Source organism: Peromyscus leucopus, chromosome 8b (genome assembly GCF_004664715.2).
Source record: "Peromyscus leucopus breed LL Stock chromosome 8b, UCI_PerLeu_2.1, whole genome shotgun sequence".
NCBI lineage: Eukaryota > Metazoa > Chordata > Mammalia > Rodentia > Cricetidae > Peromyscus > Peromyscus leucopus.
This window is the reverse complement of record NC_051086.1, coordinates 94,315,742-94,341,810: the sequence shown is the minus strand read 5'-3', so window position 1 is coordinate 94,341,810 and position 26,069 is coordinate 94,315,742. Positions and strand designations below refer to the sequence as shown.

The window sequence follows — 26,069 nt, the reverse complement described above, 5'->3', positions numbered from 1 at the left end:
ATGTGCATCCTAACAGAAAACTCTGGGTAAACACCCAGACATTCCCATATTCAAGCAGAAGACCTACAGAGTAACATAGCTCTTCTAAAAGATGATAAACATGGTCAGGCATGGCGGCACTCGCCTTTGATCCCAGCACTCAGGAAGCAGAGGCAAGTGGATCTCTGAGTTTGAGGCCAGCTTGCTTTACATAGTGAGTCCTAGGATAGCCAGAGCTACATAATAGAGAGACCCTGCCTCAAAATAAATACATACATACATAAAAGAGGATACACACAAAAAGTTCTCCTGCAGAACTAAGTTTAGAACATTTTTCTTCCATGGATTACAACAAAATAAGTAGCCTCAGGATGGGCTTTTAAAAAGCGGAGAAAGGAATCTCTGAGCAAGTTCCAGGAAAGCTAAGGCTACACAGAGAAACCTATCTTGAAAAACCAAAAAAGCAGAGAAAGGAATTTAAAGAAAGTACTGATTTTTTCTATTATGACCAGTTAGACCAATTCCTTATTCACGACATTAACAAAGCCAGTAGGTAGTCAGCTGGAAGGGCAGTGTCAGTGCAGTGCCTTACAGTTGGAAAATTCCAAGGGAAAAACATGGATAAAGGCAGCTTCTTCATCCCGTGATTTTTTTTTTTTTTTTTTTTTTTTTTTTTTTTTAAAGCTAAATAGACCATGTTTACCTAAGCCGAGGGCAGTTCTGACCTAGCGCGTTCAGGATGGCATCTGTGATATTGGAGCACCCAGAAGCACAGAGGGATTGCAGCTTATGACACCCTCTGCATATGGTGATGAGACCTTCGTCTGTGATTTGCTAAGACAAACAGAAAAGTGAGAAAAATCAATATACATTATTTATATAAAAAAAAAAAATAAGGATACTTCTGTGGAAGCAGCAACCCTGAGGAGTCTAGGCGGCCTGGACATCTACCAGATACCCAAACCTAGGGGCAACAGTCGCTCCTAGTTCCTGCCGGCTCTGCAGCTGGGGTCACTCTGTCTCAAGAGAGGGGTTAGACTCTTTTCAACCTAAGGGTACTGGGAACAGCTTGGGGCATATCATGGTGAGGGCTTATTTAAAACGCTATAAAACCTGAGAACAGTTAAAAACATCAGTATTCTTTTTCTTTTATGAAACAGGGTTTCTCTGTGTAGCTCTGGCTGTCCTGGAACTCACTCTGTTGACTTTGTTGGCCTTGAACTCACAGAGATCCACCTGCCTCTGCCTCCCGAGTGCTGGGATTAAAGGTGTGCGCCACTGTGCCGTTAGAATAGCAGTCTTTGAAGAGTATAAACATATTTGCAAGCATAGCTGAAAATTATTAATGAAAAAGTAAATTGTAAGCTGGGCGGTGGTGGCGCACACCTTTAATCCCAGCACTCGGGAGGCAGAGGCAGGTGGATCTCTGTGAGTTTGAGGCCAGCCTGGGCTACAGAGCAAGATCCAGGACAGGCACCAAAACTACAGAGAAACCCCGTCTCGAAAAACAAACAAACAATTATTAAGTAAAATGTCGGAGTTGCGTGTATGAGCAAACACCGATAACCCTAACACTGGAAGGACCGAGGCAGGAGGATAAATTCAAGGCCATCCTGGGCTACATAATCAGACTATGTTCAAAATAAAAAAATACACAAAGGAAAGGGTATATAAACATTTGTGTGGGTCTCACTATGTAACTCAGCTTGCTTTGAGTTCATGGCAATTCTTCTGCTTCAGGCTATCAACTGCTGGGATCACAGGAGTGAGTCACTAAGCCTGATCTGTCTTTGAAACAGGGTTTCACTATGCAGCCTAGTCTGGTCTAGAGCTTGCTACATAACGTATGCCGGCCTTCTACTCATGAGTCTCTTGTCCCAATCTGCTCAGCGCTGGGGTTTCAGTCCAGGGATTATAGGTGTAAGCTACTGTTTTTGATAAAACTTTTGAAATGTTACTAGGAGGAATTACTAACACAGAAGCATTATGGGAAGGGATGCTTACTAAGCAAGTCTGCAGGTTCAAAGTCACCAGCTCAGGACAGTGTGCACCTATGTACTTGAGAGCTTCATCTTCCAGCTAAAAAGATTAAAACATAAGAGATAAATGACGTTGTTTTAAAGGAGAAAGAGACTATACACATTCATCAATACATTCTCAATATAGCTAACCAAGTTGCAAAGGAACAATGAACCACATACACATTTAAAAAAGACCCCAAAAACAAAAAACATGATCATGTCTCAATCCTAGTAGTAATAGTTACCAGGATTTTTTGAAGTCACTTCTTGTCATACCAAATTCTTATTAATATCAAATCCAGAAAAAGGTTAAGGTTCGAATTCTCTCTCTCTCTCTGGACTCCCTATGTAGACCAGGTTGGCCTTGACCTGTATTCCTGTGTCTGCCTCCCAGAGCTGGAATTACAAGCTTGAGTCATCATGTTTGAATATGTATTTTGTTTCTAACAAATTAAATATTCATGGCAAGTTGTGGAAAGATTACAAAGGCAAAATAATTTTCATACTTCTACAACCCATAGAGAGTTTTTATGTCTTTTTAGACAAGCTTTGGGGGAAGGAGCTGAGAATGAAGCCCAGTGTTTATCTGCCACTGAGGAGCAGTGCAAGCTTACAGAGCTGGGGACAGATGGGCGGAATTGATCACAGCGATGCATGCCAATCAATATTTTTCAGGATTCCACAAATCACCAGAAGCTCAAGCTGTTGTTTTAAAGCAATCATATATCCAAAGTTCTGCTTCAGACAAAAGAACTTTCCCATCATGGCAAAACAGTGAGGGCACTTGGAATGGAGTCCATGGTACTGCTTTAGCAGTCCCCAGAAAAATGTCAGGCACATGCAACTCCATTACTCTCCGATCAGTTCTTTCTAATGCTACCTCATCAGATTTGTTTATTTGTTTGTTTTGGTTTTTTTGGAAACAGACTCTTATGATGTAGCTTAGGCTGGCTTTGAACTCACAAGGATCCTCCTGTCTCAGCTTCCCAAATTCTAGGATTGCAGGGATGTACCTCCATGCCTGGGTTTGAGAATTCTTTAATGAAGTGGTATACTTGTGGCATTACTGCAGGAGGTAAAATGAGACCTTTAAAATGCAGTTTCTGTAGACTTGGCACATCCATGAACAATTCCTGCTGGTTATACGAGTATAAATTGCCAGGACTGCCTCTTTTGCCTATTCGTCTCAGAGTAACAAAGGAATAAAGAAACTTTCTTTCTAGTATAGACAAATGACACTACATGAGTGTCTCTCCACCTTGTCCCTTCTCCCCCATTTACACTTTGGTCAGATATTAATCTTCCCATGCTTCAATTCTAAGAGAAACACTAACTTTTGGTAAGCACATGTCTTCACAGTCAGCGGCATCTACAAGTCCCACTTTCTTTAGGACAGACATCTTGGGATCCCTCTAAAGAGCTCACAGCTCCTCACTCTCACGAGCACTCCACGGAGCATACCTGTGTGCAGCCTTTTAAGAACAAGGCCTTGAGACCCCCACAGCCTCTCACTAGTGCTTGAATGCCATCCTTGGTTACTTGGTCACACCAGGAGATGTTCAACTGCTCCAACAGTGGACACCCCTCACTTAGGATAAAACAAAACAGACAAGCATGTCACTACCTCCAGCAGTCCCAAAGCCACCGGTCTCTCTCTGTGATGTTCACGGGGTGGGACTGGGTCACTAGGCAGGGAATTTTAAATCCAGTTTACCAGCAAGCACAGAGCACATACTGTTTTTCAGATACAGGTTGGAAATGGAAATTAAATGGCTAGTATAACTTTACAGAGTAACCAATGACAGTTCAGATTCAAGCTCAGATTCTCCATTAAGGAATTTTACTAGTATCAAAGTTCTAGTGAATTTTTATTTAAAAAAAAAAATCACAAAGGCCCTATGTATTTTTTTATCTGGGACATTTCTAGAGTACTTATTCTGCAGGCCACAGTGAGGCGAGATCATGGTCACCCTTTATCTACATTAGCTTCTCCACTGACTCTGCCTGTTCTGATCAGTGTAGTCCCATGCAGAACACTGAAGGCTCTAAGCCTTCTTGTATCATTGCGAACACTGACTGAATGACTCTAAGTACCCTGCTTATTTATAGGAAAGCCCTTCAAGAAAGCCAGGAGATCTAGGTTTAAGCTCATCTTCAACATAAACAATCTGACTCCAGGCAAGTCACTTTAAGAAGTTTGTCTGAACCTCTCAGTGCAAAGGTTAGCCACATCCGGTCCCAGGTTTGCATGAACTGAGACACCCACTCCTATCACCAGCTAGTGTTGCAACACAATATATGCTTATAAGTCTTTTTCATCTCTAGGCTCCCTGGGACTGATGAGCACATCTTAGACACATTTCATGGCTGCTTCAGTAGTACCCGGAACCTTACAACCTTTTAGATTTTTTAAAAAATCTGTAAATGCTGCATAAAATAAATAAATGAGATCATATGTGTGAAAGTGTCTTATAAATGTTAAGTGTCACCGTACTTATGGCCTTACATGTCAAGCAGTTTTAGACACATTGTGTAGTCACAAGGGAGTTCCAAAAGGAGCCATGTTTTATCTCATTTACACTCTCTCATTCTTCCTCTCTCTGAGATAGGGTCTTGCTATGTAGCCCAGGCTGGCTTAATACTATGTAGCCCAGGCTGGGCTTGAACAGGCAGGAGTTCTCTTGCCTCAGCCTCCTTCACGCTGGGATTATAGGTAAGCAGCACCATAATATACAGAGTTTGGTTAACAGCTAATTTTTTTTTTTTTTTTTGGTTTTTCTACACAGGGTTTCTCTGTGTAGCCCTCAATGTTCTGGAATTCACTCTGTAGACCAGGCTGGCCTCAAACTCACAGATCTGCCTGCCTTTGCCTCCCAAGTGCTAGGATTAAAGGTGGGTAGCACCACTGCCCCTGCCCTAGCTTAATTCTTAATGTGTGTAAGCAGAACCAAACATATAGTACCCTAATTACTTAGGAAAGTCTAGAGTAGATTTCCAAAGGAAATAAGTATTTCACTCTTCTTCTTCTTCCTTTTTTTTTAGTTTTTTTGATACAGGGTTTCTCTGTGTAGCTTTGGAGCCTTTCCTGGATCTCACTCTGTAGCCCAGGCTGACCTCAAACTCCCCAGTGCTGGGATTAAGGCATGCGCCACCACCATGGGAACTGAAGGCAAGAGTTTCAGAAGTTCAAGGCCAGCCTGGAATATGTGACATGCTGTCTTAAATTTTTTTTTCTAAGTCAGGTCTGGTAGCACTCTGTAATCCCAGAGAGTTCAGAGGCTGAGGCAGAAGGATCATAAATTCAAAGCCTTCCTGAACTATAGAGTGAATTCAAGGTCAGTCTGGTCTATATAGTGAGACACCATCTGAAAATTAAAAGGCAAAATCAAACAAAAAAACCTCAAGAGACCTCTGGAGGCAGAGACAGGTTGATCTCTGAGTTCAAGGCCAGCGTGGTCTACATAGTGAGTTAGAGGGATACAAAATGAGACCCTGTCTTCAAACAAACAAACAGAAAACCACAACAAACAAAAATGAAAAAGGGAGGCTGGGCGTTGGCCTTGCTGACAGCACCTGCTTTGCACACGTAAAACCCCGGGTTCGACTGTAAGAAAACAAAAACCTTTCACAACACTGTCGTCCAGCGTCTGTCACTCAGCTGGAGAATGTCTCATTGTGAAGTCCAGACTGGCCTTGAACTAATGATCCTCTTGCCCTAGCCTTCCCAGTACTGGGTAGGATTCTTAGAAACTTAGAAACTGAGAATACTGAAATGATGAACACTTGTTACCACATGCCAGTCAGCTTTTAAAGCACTTTATACATGTCAGGTGGAAGTACATGAAGATCTCTTCTACCCCAAACTATTTAATACAGGCACAATCTTCTACAGTGCAGGCTGATAGTATCTCATGGAATTCTAGGAACAATGCTCCAAGATTACAAGGAGAAGCTCAATGGAGCCATGTTCAGCCAAAGCTGTCAGAGGACAACCTGGCTCCAGACTCCATTTTAACCACTAAGGTGTAACAACGCATGCCATTTTCTCTTCTTTTTATTTTTTATTATTTATTTATTGGTTTTTTTCAAAACAGAGTTTTTCTGTGTAGCTTTGGAGCCTGTCCTGGAACTCACACTGTAGCCCAGGCTGGCCTTGAACTCACAGAGATCTGCCTGCCTCTGCCTCCCAAGTGCTGGGATTAAAGGTGTGCACCACCACCACCTGACTTTTTTTCTTTTTAAAAAAGCAGTCCTCTATGAACATCTACTCACTAATGGATAAGGCACATTGCTCTGTTTCAAAATTCCTAGTTATCTCTGGACACTTCATATTAATGTCCCTGTGATTTGAATGTCAGCAGGAGCAAGAGAAAGGTCTTCTGGGAAGCACAGCACACACCCGTAAAACAATACTGTCCACTTCAACTGTATTATCAGTTATTTTTTCCAAGTATGTATTAACAGGCATACTATTATAGAAATTTACCTCAGAGCTTTGAGAGACATGTTTGTTATTGATGTACAGGAAGCCAAGTCAAGGTGCCTGAGTTTGGAGCAGAATTTGCTAAGGCTAGTACAGGTACTGCAAATAGAGAAAAAGAAAATAATGAATACACACCTAAGATAAGAACATATCTGGGCGGAGATGTCTCAGTGGGTAAAAGTGCTTGCCATGCAATCTGAACAGTTGGGTTCAGAAGACCCTCCCGGAAGTTGTCCTCTGACCTCACAATTGTGTCGCTGCACTCCCAGTCACATAATAATAAACAAAATTTCCAGAAACATCTGAAAGATAGCACCAAAGCTCTATTTCTGTTTTCACTCAATTTTCTATTCAAAAAACTTTCTGCAGTAATGAAAGAACCTGACTTTTTTTTTTGTTTTTGTTTGTTTGTTTGTTTTCAAGACAGGGTTTCTCTGTGTAGCTTTTGGAACCTGTCCTGGAACTCACTCTGTAGACCAGGCTGGCTTTGAACTCACAGACATCCACCTGCCTCTGCCTCGTGAATGCTGTGACTAAAGGCATGTGCCACCACTGCCTGGCCTCTGTCCAATGTTTTATGATTTGTGTGTATGTACAGTGCTGGGGGTCAACCCCTGGATCTTACACATGCTAAACAAGCCCTCCACTACTGGGTCATACCCAATACCCTATATGAATACATTTAATTTAAAGATTTTCACATATATATGATGTCTATGTGTATGTATACATGTATCAAAGCATACCTTACAGCCCTTATGGAGAGGTCAGGGGACAACTTTTAGGAGTTGTTTTTCTGCTTCCACCATGGTTTCTGGGGATCAAACTCCAATCATCAGGCTTGCGCAGCCATGATGAGCCCACAAATACTTAATATATAAGCTTGTAACTAGAGACATGAATCAGCAGTTAAAAGCATTGGTTGTGTGGCTGGAGAGATGGCTCGGTGGACAAGAGCAGTAGCTGCTCTTCTTCCAGAGGACCTGGGTTCAGATCCCTGCATCTAAATGGCAGCTCAATACTGTCTGTAACTCCAGTTCCAGGGGATCTGACACCCTCATACAGTCATATATGCAGGCAAAACACCAATGCACATGAAATAAAAATAAATGTATATATATGTAGTACTGGTTACTCTTCTAGAGGACCTGGGTTTAATGTGGCTCACAACCATCTGTAACCCCAGTTCCAGGGGATCTGATGCCCTCTTCTGGCCTCCACAGGCACCCGCTCCAATGTGGTGCACAGACACACACACAAGCTCATGACTTTGTCTTCATAAAACTGGTGTAGAACTGGGTCCAACGCTTGCCAGATCTCCTGCTGGATTAACATAGGCCTCATACAGCTGCAGCTTTAACTTTTCTGTGGAAACAGGCTTAGTCTGCCCAAGGCAGCTGCTGTTTCTCCCTGGACACACGGAGAATCCTTGTCCTGTGCCTGGGGCCTGCTGTATTTCTTGTAGAAAGGCATGTGGGTCTTAAGAGTATTTCACCGTGTTGGCAGGTGCACTATCAGCACAGAAAGAAAGGTGGGCCAGAAATGGAAACAGAGAAAACTTTTTTTGAGGCAAGGTCTTACACTGTAGTCCAGGTTGGCCTTCAACTAACATACTCCTCCTGTCTCAGCCCACCAAGTGCTGGCATTAGAGGCATGTGCCACATGCCCTCAGAGTACCCAGAAACTAAGTTCTCATCAGTCTCCAATATTCTATTATTATTATTTCCATCTCCCTTTTTGGCCTCAGGCTTTGTTATTTGTTTGCTTTGCATTTTTGAGACAGTGTTTCGAACTGGATGTGCAGAGCTCGAGTCTGCCTCCCTTGCAGGGACCACTGTCATGTTTAGAATGAGACATAACTGGGTAGCTAACTTCTCTGAGGGCTTCACTTAACAGTTTTATATATTGTGTGCCCATAAAAGTTTAAATTAGTTAGTTTTAAAAAAGAAAAGTCAGCCAGGCGTTGGTGGCACAAGCTTTTAATAGCAGCAATCGGGAGGCAGAGGCAGAGGCAGGCAAATCTCTGTGAGTTTAAGGCCAGCCTGGTCTACAGAATGAGTTCCAGGACTAGGACTACACAGAGAAACCAAAACAAAAAAAAAAAAAAAAAAAGAAAAAAGCCTGCTGAGGTTTGGTGGAACTGCATGGACTCTATAAACGAATTCCTCCATTTGAAGTTGTCTTTACTTGCTCTTAGCAAGGTTTGCAAGTTTTCGGTGTAGAGAGCTTGTACATCCTTCACTGCATTTATTTGTAGACACTCATTCCTTTTTAAGAGAAATCTTGGTGAATTTGCCTTTGTGTGTGTGCCCACGCACAGATGTGGTGGCCACAGGACTTTGGGTGCTGTTCTTCAGTCACCTTTCTTGACAAGATTTCTCAGTGGCCAAGAGCTCACCCAGGAGACTAGGCTGGCGGCCACTGAGTCCCAGGAATCTGTCTCTTCTTCCACAAGTGTGTGCCACCACTTCCAGCTTTATAAAGTGGGTTCTAGAGAACTGAACTCAGATATCAGTACTGTTCTGACTGATCCATCTCTCCAAGCTCCAAGCCTTGTTTGTTTTTGCTTAAGACAGCAGGGTCTCAAGTAGCACAGGCTGGCCTCAAACTCACTATGTCACCAAGGATAGTCTTAATTTGCTAATCTCATCTCCAACCTCCTAAATGTCAAGATTACAAGCATGTTTCATACTTCCTAACTTGAAACTTTTTTCTTAAATTTCATTTTTTCATTTTATCACTAATGTATAAAAACAGAATTTTTTGAATATTGTTCTTCTATCTAGAGAATTATTATTATTGTTGTTGTTGTTTGTTTTTTGAGACAGGGTTTCTTTGTATAGGTTTTGTTGCCCTGGAACTGACTCTGTAGACCAGGCTGGCCTCAAACTCATAGAGCTTCTCCTGCCTCTGTCTCCTGAGTGCTGGGACTAAATGCTGAAAATATTATTATTTGCATAATTATTGAGTGTGGGCACAGAGGTGCTTTGGTATGTCTGTGGATGTCACAGGCCAGCTTTGGGCCCCAGGGGTTGAACCCAGGTCCTTAGGTTTGCACAGCAGTGCTGTTGTACCCCAAGTCAAATCACTGGCAATAAGGAGCTTTTCAAACTTGTTCATGAATAGTAGCATTCTTTTGGTGGTTTATGATTTTTAAAATCATTCATTTATTTATTTAGTTTCTTCAAGACAGGTTTCTCTGTGTAGCCCTTGCTGTCTTGAAACTCACTATGTAGACCAGGCTGGCCTCAAATTTAGATATCTATCTGCTTTGACTTCCATGCTGGGGTTAAAGACGTGAATCGCCACGCCCACCCACCACAGTAACTTTAGCATCTCACATACCTGAGGCTAGCCTTGAACTCCTGATATTTTGGTTATAGGTATACACAACCACCTCTGAATTGCCTATGACTGTCTTGAAGTTTAAAAACCGTGTGTGTGTGTGTGTGTGTGTGTGTGTGTGTGTGTGTGTGTGTGTGGCATCGGATCTCCTGGAGTTGAATGTGGTGCTAGACGCAGCGCTGGAACAGCGGCACCCTCTCTTCCCTGCTGAGCCATCTCTCCTGGCCCTAGTTTATGACTTTGCATGAACAGATTTGTAGGATTATTACCCATAAATAAGGTTTTTTTACTTCACTGTTTCTATTTGCTCACTTATTTTCCATCTGCCCAGATGTGTTAAAAAACAAAACCCCTAGCCAGGCATGGTGGCACACGTTTTTAATTGCAGTACTCAGGAGGCAGAGGCAGGTGGATCTCTGAGTTTGAATCCAGCCTGGGCTACAGCAAGAGTTCCAGGACAGCCAGGGCTACACAGAGAAACCCTGTGTACACAAAACCAAAACAAAAAAAAAATACCCCCAAACTCCCTGCACTGGCCAGATGCTCCAGTGCAGTGTGGACTAGAAATAGAGTGGGTTGGGAGTTCCCCCAGTGACAAGGGTGCTTACTGAATGTACTTCAGAACCTGGGTTTAATACCTGTTGTATTCTACCTGTCCTACCCCAGCCCTCGAAGTGGGCTTTGACCTTAGAGGGGAAAAAGTCTTTCACCATTAAGTAAAATGTTACAGCAGGGTGTGGTGGCTCACAGTCACCATCTAGACTTTGGGAAGGCTATGCAGAAGGGTTCAGAAGTTTTTCCATGTCAACTTGTGCATCTCTTGTTGACTGGAAGATTCTCAAAGATGAAGGATTATGTTAACTTTTTTTTTTAAAAAAGGCACAGTCATTTTCTTTTAATGATATTATCTGTTTAGGTCTGTGTTTACAGTTTTAATCTATGTGGCTTTTGATAATTAGCCCTACAGTATCTACATACATTAACTGCAGTTTTAAGTTGTACTTTAAGTATCAAAGATGAGTTCAAAAATAAGCTTCCTATTCCTTCTTTCTTTTTTTTTTGCTTTCTGACAGGGTTTCTCTGTGTAACAGTCCTGGTTGGCTGTTCTGAAAGTTGCTTTGTAACCCAGGCTGGCCTCGAACTCAGAGATCCACCTGCCTCTACCTCCCAAGTGCTGGGATTAAAGGTGTGCGCCATCACCACCCAGCTGCTATTCCACTTCTACTTTCAATCATTTTTTCTTTTTAAAATTCTTCTTCTAGGACTAGAGATGTAGCTCAGTGGCAACACTGCAAGGCCCTGTGGTCATCCTAGCATCATAAGCCCAACAAAAACTTGTTCAAAAATCAAGAAAACTTAATTCAATGTGTTCCCTAGCCTACAGTCACAGCTAGAGTAGGACAGACTATGGACTATGAAATATCCTCCTAAAACTCAATACTTACGCATCTGTTGTCTTTGTACACCCATTTAGATTCAGTACTTCAATATTCCTACAATTTTGTGCAAAAGTCCTGTATGGGGAAAGAAAAGTTAAAGGTTATAAATAAGGTGGACAAAATTCTAGATATAAAAAGGCATTACCACTGGTACTTCTGGTTGTTGGCATCTATGATACCATAATATGCAAAATACATACTTGGTTTTTACTCCTAGTTACTAGGACAGAGATCCTCAGACCCTTGTAATTTCCTGAGTGACAGGTCAGAGGAGCAGCATTTGTTCTCATATTTGGTCTTTATGTCTTTACATAAAACCACTAAGCAATGGGACCAGAGCCTCTGGGTTGGTGTGAGGGGAGGGTGGCAGGCCCCAACTCCACAAGGACAGGCGCCCCTGTGCTCCAGTCCCTTATAAACCCTGCCCTGGACAGCACTTCCTCTAGCTACTCATTTATGCGCTCTATAACGGACTGTCACTAGTACCTAAGGCGCTTTCCTGAACTGCACTGTAGGACTCATTGTAGAAGAGTCACGGTAACACTGATGTGTGCAGATTTGTGGGGCTTGCAACTGGCATCTCAAGTAGAGGCTGACTCCTGGCACTGAGCTGGCAGCCTGCGCACAGCTGGTGTCAGCAGGGAATGGAAACAGCCAGCCAGGATCTGCAAAATCCAAGAACTGGCTGTTGGGTGGAGGAAAAAGAAACCAACTTAGGGATTTGGTGCGTGCGGTACGAATACGAGCTCGACAGGACGAGGCAGCCGGTGGGCGGAAAGAAATCGATTTCCCACCACACGGCTCTTTAAAGCTGTGAACAGTTTCTTCTTCCAGGGTTCTCAGCAGGGTCTTACTGCACAGCCCAGGCTGACCTTGAACTTGCAATCCTTCCGCCTTAACTTCTTAATTTCTGGGGCTAAATGTTGATCTTTGTGTTAATAAAAGCTAAATGATTTTATCTTTGAGTTAACAAAAGCCTAAAAAAAAAGCTTATTCAAGGTCCCCAAAGAACTATTTTAATGTGGAACACTTTTCTATTCTGCCGGCTATGTAGCCCAGACGGACTCAGACTTAGCCTCCTCCTCAAACACGCTAACCTGGGATTATCACAGTATGCCACAACAGCCCGGTCCCCACTTCCTATTAGATATTTTTGTTACAACCAATGTCTGTGCTTACATTTTTAACAGCTTAGGAATTTAAAATCTACTTGAGCCTTTTCTGAGTGATTGGTGCTGTCTGGATTTCAACCTAAGAGGTCAAAGTTACTTTTACACAGATTTATTTTCTCACCTTAATGCATTGTCTCCCACTCCAAGACACCCACGAAGACTTAACTTTCGTAAAAAGCCTCCACATCGTTTTGAAATATTTTCTACTACTCGGCCCTATAAAGAGACAGTTAAGCAAAAAGACGGCCTACGTTACTTCTTTTGACGAGAACACATCCTCGTTGTTTTGTTTTAAATCAATTTATAAACAAAGAGAAAGGCTTCTAAATAAAACCTCTTCCTGTGAAAATGTCAACTTATTCTGAGAAAGTCTTTCTGATTAATCTCTCTACACAGAACACAACTGCGGTCTGTCTTCTTTGGTCAAAGGTAGGACAGCCTGTATTTGAGGACCAGGGCTGTCTAGTTCTGGCAGAGTTTCTATGCACGTAGACGGGTCGCTTGGGTTAAAACCCAGATACGGATACGGAAGGACATAACCTTCCACGTTGACTTCTGTGTCCTTTAAAACACTTACTATAGTATTCTGCAGATAGCAGGAACTCCATGAGCAATTACCATCTCACCAAATGATTCTGTGGGTCATGTTTTTTAAGTATATATATGCATAAGATCAGAGAATTGTGAAGTAAATGCAGCATAACGGTATAACATTAGTGTTTTGGTTGGTTTGTTTGAATGTGTATGGATTCTAGTTGCACGTATGACTGTGCATCACATGTATGCAGTACCTGTGGAAGCCAGAAGAGGGAGCCTGATTCCCTGAACCTGGAGTTAAAGAGGGTTGTTTGTGAGCTGCCTTGTGGATGCTGGGACTCAAACCTACAAGAGCTGCCAGTGCTCTTCTTAACTGCTGAGCCATCTTTTCAGCCTGATTTTCGCTGATTCTGAGACACATCTCCTCTACTCAAGGCTAGTATGGGTACTATGTAGCTGAGGATGAACTTGAACTTTGTGTGGTGCGTGCATATGTGTGCAGGAGCACTTGCCTGTGCAGGTCGGGATGTCTTCTCTAATTGCTTCTTAGTTTTATTTTTTGAAATAAGCTTCCCCTGAACCTGGAGCTTCCACACAGGTAGAGTAGCCGGCCAGCCAGCTCCTCGGATGCATCTGTCTTTGCTTCCACCCCATCAGTCTGGTGTACCTCTACTCCTGACTTGTACACAGATGCTGGAGAGCTGAGCTCAGGTCCTCATATGCTTGGATGGCAAGGACTTTATCAACTGAGCCATCTCTCACCCTGACCTTGAACAACATCTTTCTGAGCTTTGGGGCTCTGTCTCTAAGTGCTGGGATTATAGCATGTGCATGCCTGGATGCTGTTACACTTTTTTATTTAGAGGTAACAAGCTATACTAAAAGTATACTAAAATGGGAAAAAAAAGACCCCCCACACACATGAAAATCATCCCTCATTAGTAAAAACAATTTAATAATTTTAGTTTTACCCACTTTTCATTTTCCATTAAAAAACTATCTCCATTTTTGTTCCTCCAATAACCAAACTACACATCAAGAACAAACACAACTATCATCCAAAACCTCCTGACCATTCAATAAATTAATGTAAAATAACCTGCTTTACATGAGCAAACACAAAACTACAAAACAAACCCTTCCGGTCTCCGTTCAGAAGGGATGTTATTAAAGAACTTAGCATTATTTCAGGGAAATAAGTCCGCTTATCCTCAAAAAACTGAAGGGAATTAGGGGTAAAAAAACAAGCCAGTGGCAGGGTGTGGCCTGTCACACATGAGGCCAGTGGCAAGGTGTGGCCTGTCACACATGAGGCCCTAGGTTCAAGTCCTCGTACTCTCTTCCCCAACCTGAAGAAACACTTTTTGTTGTTGTTTTGTTTTGAGACACAGTCTCACTGTGCAGCCAGGCTGGCCTCCAGCTCATATTGATCTGCCTGACTCTGCTGAAATTAAAGGCCTGTGTCATCACGTCCACCTAAGAAAATCTTCTTGAGAACACTGGGGGCTTCAACAAGTTTAGCTGTATCAAAAATAATTTCTTCAGTGGAAAAGTGAAGATTCCTATGTCTAGGATTAGAGTTGTAACCACTAATGAAAGAAATGGGGTCACACACCACGTAATTATACCTCAATATCCCTCTGGAAATCAAACAGGTCAATTCGCTGCCAGTTACTGCCGTCCAGAGCTAGGACATTCCAAGCCTATTTTGAATAAGAAGAGATAGAATGAGCAGCGGTTAAAATGAAAACAGAAACTAGCAATATTTAAATTCCTAATTCAACTAACAAGTAATTGAGAACGACCCGAACCTTCCTCAGCCCCTCCCAACAGAATCTGCAAGCACCCCACTGGCTGCGCAGCACTGGGGAGGCGGGCAGGGCGCCTGCTCCACGATCTTTCTCTCTAATTGTGTTTTCCTTAGTCAACGACTCACTTAGCTGTGCTTTACAATTAACCAGTATTCTGTCCAACTTGACTCTGTCCAACTAGACTCAGTGACAGCTTTATTTTATTGTTTGTCACGCTGGGATCAAATCCAGGGCCTTGTACATTAGACAAGCACTCTACCACTAAGCTGCAGTTTGAATTGTTGGTTCTCAGGAAGGTCTTATTGTGCAGGCCAGCTCGACCTCCAACCCTTAATCTCCTGCTTCAGCCTCCACAGCCCTAGGATGCCAGGCCCAGGACTTGGTGGTAATTTTAAAGCTGCCAACTTAACACTGTTTAGCTATCTAGTCAATAAACTGGAGGCAGCAAGAAAATTTGTTAGGACTGGGTGAAAAATGACTTCAGTAGGAGATAATTTGTTGTAGATCATTTGGTATTTTAAAGCCTTTAAAGGCTTCCCCTAATTAAATAATAAAAGCCATGTACTGTTCAGAACGATAAATGTACAAACTATTTGTGTGTGTTTGAGACAAAGTCTCACTATATAGCCCAGGGGTATCTTCAAACCCAAGACACTCAAGACAGGATTTTGCTGTGTAGCCCTGCCTGGCTGTCCTGGAACTCACCATGTAGACCAGGCTGGCTTTGAACTCAGAGAAATCTGCCTGTCTCTGCCTCCCTAGTGCTGGGATTAAAGGCGTGCGCTGCCGCCGCCGCCACCACCTAGTATTAGAATATTCTTTATTACAACAAATTTAAGAAGCAATTTAATATAGGTTATACTTATAGCCTTTTCTCTGAATTATATTTAATACTGAGTCTCACTGTGTAGCCCTGAGTGACCTTGAACTCTTAGAGACCCCTCAGCCTCTGCCTCCCCAGTGCTGGGATTAAGGGCTTGGGTCACCATGTCCCACTTTTCTTCAAAATTTCTAAACAAAATTCTAGATATTCTGAGAAGCCCAGGGGTAACGGTCATACGATCAGTAAGAAACATGTCGGCGAGACGGGAAGCAAGAAGCTATTCTAAAACTAGGTCAGGTTCTCACGTGGTCGATGATACTTTTCTCTTTGTGCCTTCAGATTTTTCCAGTGGTTTGTTTGTTTTGTTTTGTTTTGTTCTGTCTTCTAAATAGCTAGCCATAGAAGTAACAAATAAAACTTAAAAACCACATGTTTAGGAGATTCCTGAACTAAATATATCTCTGTGTGGTAGTCCTTGCCAGGTTCTTCAGGGAGAAGGAAGCATGCAGAACTCAGCCTAAAATTAGGAATGACAGGTTCCTCCCTAGAGTCTGCATTAAAAAAACAAAACAAAACAAGAACCCCTCAAAGTGTTGGCAGTGTGGCTCAGTGTTAGGTCTAGCCTGGTGCACGCCGGCACTGCAAGAGCAAACACCTCCCTCCCAACACAACCCTTAATTACCGAGATCAACAGACACCAATGCACCAATGGTCCAGATTTAATGACATTTGGCACGGTTCCCTTCCTTCCTTAAATGAAATCCACAATTAAAGCTCACTTGTGAACAGCCCTGGAAGATGATTTCTGCTCACATGGAGTCAGAGAGGGAAATGTGCTCACTTGTAAGAATTGTACTTAAAGACCGTACAGTTCCTGGGACACTAACTACAAAGAACTCACTACACTGCGGACGGTTTCCAAAATGGCAGATGTGCAGACCTAAGTATAGCTTTTCGGGTGGAGAAATTACCTTAGGATAACCATAAAGGGAGAGTTCCACATTAAGGTTTTGGGGTTCGTATCCAGTAGCAGCAGGAGTGGTACCTGTGTCACCGACACACGAGCGGGACTTCATGGGACCCCCGTGAGTGCTGCTCTACTCCAACTTTCCCTCCTCGACTGCCTTTTTTCCCCCCAGAGACAGGGTTTCTCTGTGTAGTTTTGGTGCCTGTCCTGGATCTCACTCTGTAGACCAGGCTGGCCTCGAACTCACAGAGATCCACCTGCCTCTGCCTCCCGAGTGCTGGGAATAAAGGCGTGCGCCACCACTGCCCAAGAAAGACTATGTGAAGATAACAAGAATTAAACGCTCAAGAGTCTTTAAAACATCCATATGTGTGTCTATGTGCTGGTGTAAAATGAACTACAAAACCAGCAAAATATGATTTTGTTATATAATTTGTTGAGTCAAGCTTAGTTAATTAGCTGAGTCAATGCTTTCAACTAAAGTACCTCTTGTTTATAGTATGTAAATGTTAGGAACAGTACATAAAACAGAATCCATTCCAGAACCATATGGGATGTATGTCGTACTTGGAGTAAAATATCATCTCTCTGTAAAATACAAGTAGCACCTAAAATACCACCTCAGAGCCAGAAAAAGGTCCCTCTAATGTCAACCATCTTACCCTGGAGACCTGAGCACAGCGACACAAGGTAACAACATCCAGGAAAGAAAATATCCTAAGAAGAGAAGAGAGGAACAAACTTGTATCATTTCTCTTATAGTCTGTCTTATACATTTTCTCTCCTGCCCATCCCCATTATGTTGATCAGGATGACCTCCTGTCAAAGCCTCTGGAGTGCTAGGCTTACAGGTATACAAACACCACATCTAGTTTTGTTTTTTTAATTAAAAAGTTGTAGTGTACAAAATAATAGGTTTCCTTGTATTTTATGAATATCATTGTACACTGCTCACAGTCATCCCTCTAGTCCGCTCTTTGTCCCCTTTCCACCCTCAAACAGCTGCTTAAGAAAAGTCTCATGGATTTAACCTACAATAGTGCACACACAATATCATACACACCATGAACACCTCCATCATCCAGAGGCCGAAGCTCTTTCAAACAAATACAGACATACCCTGAGCAAACTGCAAAAATAACTCTGTCCACATTGAATGACATGGCAGTTGAGGGCCAGCCACTAACCTACCTATATAAAGTGTATAGTTCAAGAGCATTAAACATTGGTTCTCATCATGCAATATCTTATCAAACTGTTAACTTTTTATTAGACAATTACTCTCCATTATTTCTCTCTCAGCCTTTGACAACTATCATTCTACTTTCTCTCTGGGCAAAGTACTTGCTATGATTTCATTTGTAAGGTTGAATACTCATTCATTTTATATAAATACTGTATTCTATATATCCATTCACAGTTACTTGTGTTACTTTCTCCAACCGATTATTATGAATTCTGTTCCTATGTATACAAATACCTGTTTGAGTCCCTGATTTCAATTATTTCAGGTACATACTCAGGAGTTGAATTTCTGGACCACTGTTTTGCACAATTGTGATTCTGTTATGTATCAGTTGTACCATTTTAAACACCTATACCAGTGTAAAAATAGTCCAATTAACTGTTTCATCTTGGTTAACATTTATTATTTCTTGTTTTTTAACAGCCACACTAATGGCTATGAAATAAGAACTGGTATCTCTTTGTGCCTTTGTGGTTGGTGTTTTGGGGCAGACTCTCACTCTGTAGACCAGGTTGCCTTCAAACTCAGGACACTTCTGCCTTGGCTTCCCAGGTACTTCATTCAAGTCACAAGCCAAGCTCTGGAATTTCCTGAGGTGTGTGGCCATCTGCACATTTCCTCTGGAAAACCGCCCATTTAAGTCCTGTAGTCATTTTAAAACCAGGTAGTTTGTGGGTTCTGTGGTTGCACCGTGAAGTTCTTTGTGCATTCAAGACTATAGCCCTTCACTCTACACGGTAAGCATTTGCTTCCATTCTTAGGGTTGCCTTATTATTGCTGGAGCGTCTTCCAATGTGCAGAAAAAGTTACATAGTTTTCTTTCACTTCCTGAGTTTGTGGTGTCATATACAAGGAATCATTGTCAGGTACAATGTTATGAAGCCTTCCCCCTTGTTTTATTCTAAAATTTTTATAATTTTATGTCTTATGCTTAGTTTTTTTTTTGGGGGGGGTGTCTATTGGGGTAGACACTGGATATGGTATAAAGTAAGATTCTAACTTCATTTTGTGTGTGTGCTGCTGGGATCAAACACAGGGCCTTGAGCAAGCTTCCCACAAGTCACCATTGAACTACATTTATATTCTCCAGTTCAATTTCATCCTTTTGCATGTGGCTAATGTTTTCCCAAGGCACCTCTGTCAGAAATCATTGGAAGAGAATGTGTCTATGTGTTGGGAAGTCTGTTTCTGATTCCCTTTTTCACTGGACATTGTTTAGGATTTTCCCTTCTGATGCCAACATTGTTTTCGTGTTCTTTCTTCTGCAGGACAAGGTTTCACTATGCAGCTGGGGCTATCCTGACCCTTCCACCTCATCTTAGAATGCAGAATTACAAGTATGCACCATATGGACGGTGGTTTGGATTATTCAGTTAGTTTCACTGTGTCAAGAAGAAAAAAGGAAAACTAACAATAGCACTAAATTGTTACAAGAAATGTCCCTTATGCAAAGGCTCTGCTTCTGTGTTAATCCACAGCCCTATTTACTACTTTCTGAGACAGGGTCTCAGGTTGACCTTCCCCTCACCCTGTATCCCTAGCAGGCTTGAGTTTGTGATTTTCCTACCTCAGCCTTCCAAGTGTGTGATCACACACCTAATTCAGACTCATCTTGGATTTCTGATACATTTGTGTTTGTTCCACATAAGAGGCTGACAACTGAGTTACAAGGACCAGGAACAACAGGGTGAGTAAACATACCGCTCTAGATCCTGCAATGTCAGCAAAATACCTCAACAGAAGCCCAGAAAACAGCGATGATGGGGTAATCCAATGAAAACGGGTGCCACTAGGCCTGGGTGGTAAAGTGATTGTCCTGAATGCTCAGAGACCTGAGTTTGATCCCCACAAACACATACACACCCTTTCCCACTAGCCTCTGAAGAGAGATGAGAATAAAGAAAACAAAGTGTAAGCAGCAACAGCAGGCTGGCCTCAAACTGGTGGGCCACTCTCCTGTCTCTGTCTCCTGATGGGGATTACAGGTGTACACCTGGCTGTCTCATGTATTTGTCGTCATTTTCCTAAGACATGGTCTCACTCTGTAGCCCAGGCTGGCCTCCAACTCACACAGATCTGACTATCTCTGCCATCTAAGTGCTGGGACTGAAAGTGTGTGCCTCTATATACAGCTTACATGTTTTGTTTCATGGTTTATTTTCTGAGTATGATTGTTTTACCTGAATTAATGTATATGTACATCCTATATTGCCTGGTCCCTACAGGCATCAGAAGAAAGCAAGATATCCCCGGGAACTGAAGTAATGGTTCCACAGTATGGGTGCTGGGAATCAAACCTGGATCCACTGCTAAGCCATGTCTCCAGCCCACCTCATGTGTGGTTTTCTATCTTTTTTAGGGGGGAGGGAGGTTGAGACAAGGTCTTTCCAAGTAGCCCTGGTTATCCCAGGACTCTATAGACCAAGATGGTCTTGAAATCACACAGAGACAGGACAGTCTTTGCCTCCTGTGCTGGGATTAAAGGTGCATACCACCATGTCCAGCTTTCTCAAGTTTTTTAAATGATCCTCTTTGTCACATATTAAGAGAGGCCATAGCAGCCACCTGATCTTGTTATTAGATACTTTCAGTACCATTATTTGAACCACAATGATATTCAGGAGATATGTAAAAGCCTTATTTAGTTTACACCTGGTAGCCTCACAGAGTACATTAAATTCTTCAGCGTGCACTGTGTAGTGCAGTGCCCTCGCTGCACTAAATACCTGACGATCATACAGTTCCTTGGCTGTGCTGTTGCTTAGACCATTGGTGAGCTGATGTGTAACATGAGGGGAATATGTGGTGGTGGCCAGGATTCCACCACTGTCCCCTCAAGGGCACACTCCCAATAACCTGATGTCCTGCCAATAGTGCTCTCCCCTCCAACAGAGCCACAGACTAAGGACCAAGGCTTCAATCCACGGGCCTTTGGAAGACACTCAAGATCTAAACGATAGCAACAACTAACAACTTCATTAACTGTATTACAAAGATGAACTGTCTAGAAAGTAGTTCCTTTTTTTTTAAAGATTTATTTATTTATTTATTTATTTATTTATTTATTTATTATGTATACAGTGTTTTGTCTGCACACACCCCTGCAGGCCAGAAGAGGGCACCAGATCTCACTACAGATGGTTGTGAGCCACCATGTGGTTGCTGGGAATTGAACTCAGGACCTTTGGAAGAACAAGCAGTGCTCTTAACCTCTGAGCCATCTCTCCAGCCCTAGAAAGTAGTTCTACTGCTCTAAATTGAAGCAGAAGGGGCTGAGAGATGGCTCAGGGGTTAAGAGTACTTGTTCTTCCAGAGGACTTGGGTTCAACTCCCAGCACCCACATGGTGACTCACAACTATCTTTAACTCCAATTCCAGGGGATCTGCTGAGAACATCAGACATGTACAAGGTGAACATACATACATAAAGGCAAAGCACACATTAAAAAAAAAAACTAAAAAAAAAAAAAAAAGAGCACTGGTTTGATTCTCAGCACCCATGTGACAGCTCACAACCACCTGTGACTCCAGCCCCAGGGGATGCAATGCCCTCTTCTGGCCTCTGTAATCACTGCACACCTGTACACAGACATAAATGCAGACAAAACACCTATACCCCATAAAGTAAAATAATGTGTTGTAGGGTCCTAATGACAAGTCTCTCTGATCGTATTGGGCAATTAGCAATCCCATTTTCTATGCAAAGGCCACCACAACAAAGCTCTGTGGAAAAGGAATGGCAGGAACTGTGGATGTGTTGGGAAGTAACTTTTCTTTTTACACTTACGGGTTCATTATAATGATCACAAAGGACAAAATGAGCAGATCAAAGGCTATAGAACAGGAGAGAAGCAGCGCTCCCATGCCCTTTCGAGGAGCTCTTTCTCAGACTGATCATAGATTCAATTATCAGGAAAGCCCCTGGGATTTTTTTCCCCTTGAGGAAATCCAAAAGTAGGATGTGGTGTTGCACACCTGTAATTTCAGCACTGGGGAGGTGAGTGGGTCTCTGAGTGTGAGGCCAGCTTGGTCTACACACTGAGTTCTGGAAGGGCCACAGCTATACAGTGGGATCATGTCTCAAACAAAACAAAAAAGTAGGATAGTGTTTTACTGAGGTAAAGGCACAGTTATTAGAATTCTTATTTTCCAATAAAAATGATAAATCTATTACTTGTTCACCTGAAAAAAAGAAAATTACCTTTGATCCCCAACTAAAACTAGGACTGTTTTCAGTCCTGGCATCTCAGAGTGTCTAAACCTCCAGTTTGAGGGGATCCCATACCCTCTTCTAGCTTCTGCAGGTACCAGATATGCACATGTACACATATGCATGTAAAAAAAGAAAAACACCCAATACATAAAGTAAAAAATTAGGAGGCAGAGGCAGATGGACTCAAGGACGTTTTGGTTTTGTTTTTGAGACAAGGTCTCTCTACATAGTCCTAGCTGTCCTGATACTCATTCTGTAGACCAGGCTGGCCTCAAACTCACAGAGATCCACCTGCCTCTGCCTCCCAAGTACTGGACTAAAGGCATGCACAACCAACTCTATGAGTTTGAGGCCATCTTGGTCTACATCTTGAGTTCCAGACCAGCCAAGGCTACATAGTGAGATCACATCTCAAAAAACGAAACAAAATGAAACAAGAACAAGTAAACAAAAAACCAAACAAGCAAAAAAAATATTTATACTCTATAACCGCATAAGAAATACAAAGTTTACATCTGTTCTAAAACACACATAGAAATTTAGACTGTAAGCCTGGTATGGCAGTTCATCTTAGCACTCATGAGGCTAAGTCAGAGCCACATTGGTAAAACTCTTTCTCAAAACACCAAACAACAAAAAGTATATAGGTAGTTATTCATGAAGTGGATAGATAGTGCTTTATCAGGAGATAAGGTCCTCATAAAAGAGTGGATGTGCTGGGCACACATGTTTAATCCCAGCACTAGGGAGGCAGAGGCAAGTGGATCTCTGAGTCCGAAGCCAGCCTGATCTACTCAGCGAGTGAGTTTTATGACAGCCAAAGATACACAAGAGAAACCCTGCTTGGAAGAAAAAAAAATGGTTCCCCTTGTCTGTCTGACTGTTACAATGTATTATTGAGAAGGTTATCACCAGCATCCCTTCTGACTGTTACAATGTATTGAGAAGGTCATCACCAGAAGCCCTTCTTCTGATTGTTACAATGTATTGAAAAGGTCATCACCAGCGGCCCTCTTCTGATTGTTACAATGTATTGAGAAGGTCATCACCAGCGGCCCTCTTCTGTCTGATTGTTACAATGTATTGAGAAGGTCATCACCAGCGGCCCTTCTTCTGATTGTTACAATGTATTGAAAAGGTCATCACCAGCGGCCCTCTTCTGTCTGATTGTTACAATGTGTTGAGAAGGTCATCACCAGCGGCCCTTCTTCTGATTGTTACAATGTATTGAGAAGGTCATCACCAGCGGCCCTCTTCTGATTGTTACAATGTATTGAGAAGTTCATCACCAGCGGCCCTCTTCTGTCTGATTGTTACAATGTATTGAGAAGGTCATCACCAGCGGCCCTCTTCTGTCTGATTGTTACAATGTGTTGAGAAGGTCATCACCAGCGGCCCTCTTCTGATTGTTACAATGTATTGAGAAGGTCATCACCAGCGGCCCTTCTTCTGATTGTTACAATGTATTGAGAAGGTCATCACCAGCGGCCCTTCTTCTGATTGTTACAATGTATTGAAAAGGTCAACAACAGTGGCACCTCTTCTGTCTTGATCTTGGACTTCCCAGTCTCCAAAACTCTTGAGAAACAAACCTCTATTCATTATATATTTTGTCTAGGCCCAGATATTGTCATGCCAACACATGTCTTTGTGCCATCCGAAACACATCAAAAGGCTGGTAGAGAGAAATTACACTTAGGAGAACCCTAACTGAAGGAGACTCCTGGCCTGTGGTGGCACTCTGATTCGCCAGCATCCACTTTGTTCTAGTCTGAGTCAGTTATAGTGACTGGTTCAGGATTAGGCTAATTGGGCTAAGATCTGAGAAAAGACTTTACTAGGGATCAATATTAACTACCTCTGTACCCAGAGCGAACAAGGAAAGAGTAATCCGGTATTTGCTGGGAGCCATTATGTAAGGAAAAGCAGCTCTGGAGCCAGAATGAGACTAGTTACCACAGAATATAGGAAGAAATTCACTTAAAACTTTGCAGGTCCCTAAACCAATCAGCCTAATAGCCTGGTTTATTTTTGTATATTACTTTACATGAGATAATCTCAATATTGTTTAGCTCAAGTTAATTATTGGCAGTTGAAAACAGCTTTAGGTCAAATGAACTATCAGAAGCTTGAATGTTTTAGATGCTAGTGTTGTCTTAACTGCTGTATAGGATGCTACAAGGTGTCATAAAAATCTATGATTAAATTTGCTTACAGAACATTATCTGGTAGCTAAGCAAAGCTTTACCTTCAAGCAGTAGTAAAGGCCCTTGCCAATCACTTTGATGACTTGACCTCAATGCCCAGAATTCACATGAAGACTGAAGAAACCAATGCCCAGTTTAGTCCTTAGACTTCCACACACACATTGTGGCACATAGTTATCTGCAGAGCCAAACCTCACTATCTTCTAGACATTCCCAGGTACTACTTCCTCCTCCTCCCAGCCTCAGGAATTACCACTCTGCGTTCTTCCTCCATGGATTTGATTACTCAGGACATTTCCTATTATGGGAATAGAGTAACAAGGTCTTTGTGTCTGACTCCTTTCAATTAGCATATTTTTTTTGTTTTGTTTTGTTTTGGTTTGGTTTTTCGAGACAGGGTTTCTCTGTGTAGCTTTGCGCCTTTCCTGGAGCTCACTTGGTAGCCCAGGCTGGCCTCGAACTCACAGAGATCCGCCTGGCTCTGCCTCCCGAGTGCTGGGATTAAAAGGCGTGCGCCACCAATGCCCGGCCAATTAGCATGTTTTAAAACATACATAGAGGTTATAGATCATATCCATAATTCATCCTTTAAGGTAAAGTAATAATCCAGTGTATGGACATACTGCATTGTTTACTCTTCAGTTTATAAACAATTGAGTTATTTATACTTTTTGACTATTATTAGTAATGCTGCTATAACCATTTCAATTACTTTATTATATTTATGTATTTATTTGGGGGGTCAGGGGGTCCCAGGGATCAAATACAGGTCTTCAGGCTTGGTGGCAAATGCCTTTACTCACTGAACCATCCTACCAGCTCTCATTCCAATTATTATTATTATTCTAACTATAAAAGTGGGAATGCTAATTATATGATATTTCTAAATTTAGCTTTTTGAGAACTGCCAAGCTTTTTTTTTCCATAATTGCTGTACCAGTTTTACATCCCTACCATCAATTTATAAGGGTCAATTTTTCCTCCTTTCCTACATGTTCATAAAACCAGTTTTTTGTTTGTTTGCTTATCTGTAAATAGGTTCTCTATATTTAGTTTAGGTTGGCCTCAAACTCATGATCTCAGGGTTTCAAACTCCTGGATGCTGGGATTACAGGAGGGTGAAGGCATCACCATGTCCAGCAAAAAGGATGAGCTTGGGTTCCATACTGTAATTTTTCTGTAAGTTTGAAAGTAATCAAGAATATTTATCTTATTCATTTTTTTTTTCAGACAGAGTATTACTATGTAGCTCTGGCTGTCCTTGAACTCAGAATTGCCGGCTTTTCCTTCCTAAGTGCTGGGATTACAGGTGTGTACCACCACACTCTGCCTAACCTGTTCATCCCAATGACTCCTGCCTAGGATGATACTCTAATGAAATAATTCTTCGTTAGAAGACTTTAAAGAAAAAAAAAAATCACTTAGCTGTGTTACTATAGCAAATGGGGAAAAACTAAAACCTGACAGCCAGGAACTGATTGTAAAAAAAACTGTAGTACAGTCACAAAAAAGACAAAGTAGGCTGGGCCGCCGCATGCACACCTTTAATCCCAGCACTCAGGCGGATCTCTGAGTTCAAGGCCAGCCTGGGTTATACAGAGAGTTCTAGGACAGGCTCCAAAACTACACAGAGAAACCCTGTCTCGAAAAACAAAACAAAACAAAACAAAAAGACAAAGTAAAAATCCTATTTATTTCTCTACCTATAGGTTCATGATATATTAAATGAACAATGTTCTAGATTAATAGGTTAACATGCAGACCTGTTAATACTTCTTTTTATTCCATTAAAAAGATACTGCCTTTATAAAGTCAGAAACAAGACA

At 42.1% G+C, this 26,069-nt stretch overlaps 1 protein-coding gene across 3 annotated transcripts in view; it reads right to left on the bottom strand.

The window, feature by feature from the left end:
- Positions 1-26,069, bottom strand: part of Fbxl20 (F-box and leucine rich repeat protein 20) — a 65,108-nt gene that overhangs the window by 9,864 nt on the left and 29,175 nt on the right. For all 3 annotated transcript variants that reach the window (XM_028889511.2, XM_028889513.2, XM_028889512.2), the window contains exons 3-10: positions 17,240-17,294; positions 14,605-14,679; positions 12,561-12,655; positions 11,274-11,342; positions 6,487-6,582; positions 3,462-3,588; positions 1,984-2,058; positions 683-813 (exon numbers count right to left, since the gene is read on the bottom strand). In XM_028889511.2, coding sequence (XP_028745344.1) covers positions 683-813; positions 1,984-2,058; positions 3,462-3,588; positions 6,487-6,582; positions 11,274-11,342; positions 12,561-12,655; positions 14,605-14,679; positions 17,240-17,294 — 723 coding nt within the window. The remainder of the gene's footprint in view (positions 1-682; positions 814-1,983; positions 2,059-3,461; positions 3,589-6,486; positions 6,583-11,273; positions 11,343-12,560; positions 12,656-14,604; positions 14,680-17,239; positions 17,295-26,069) is intronic.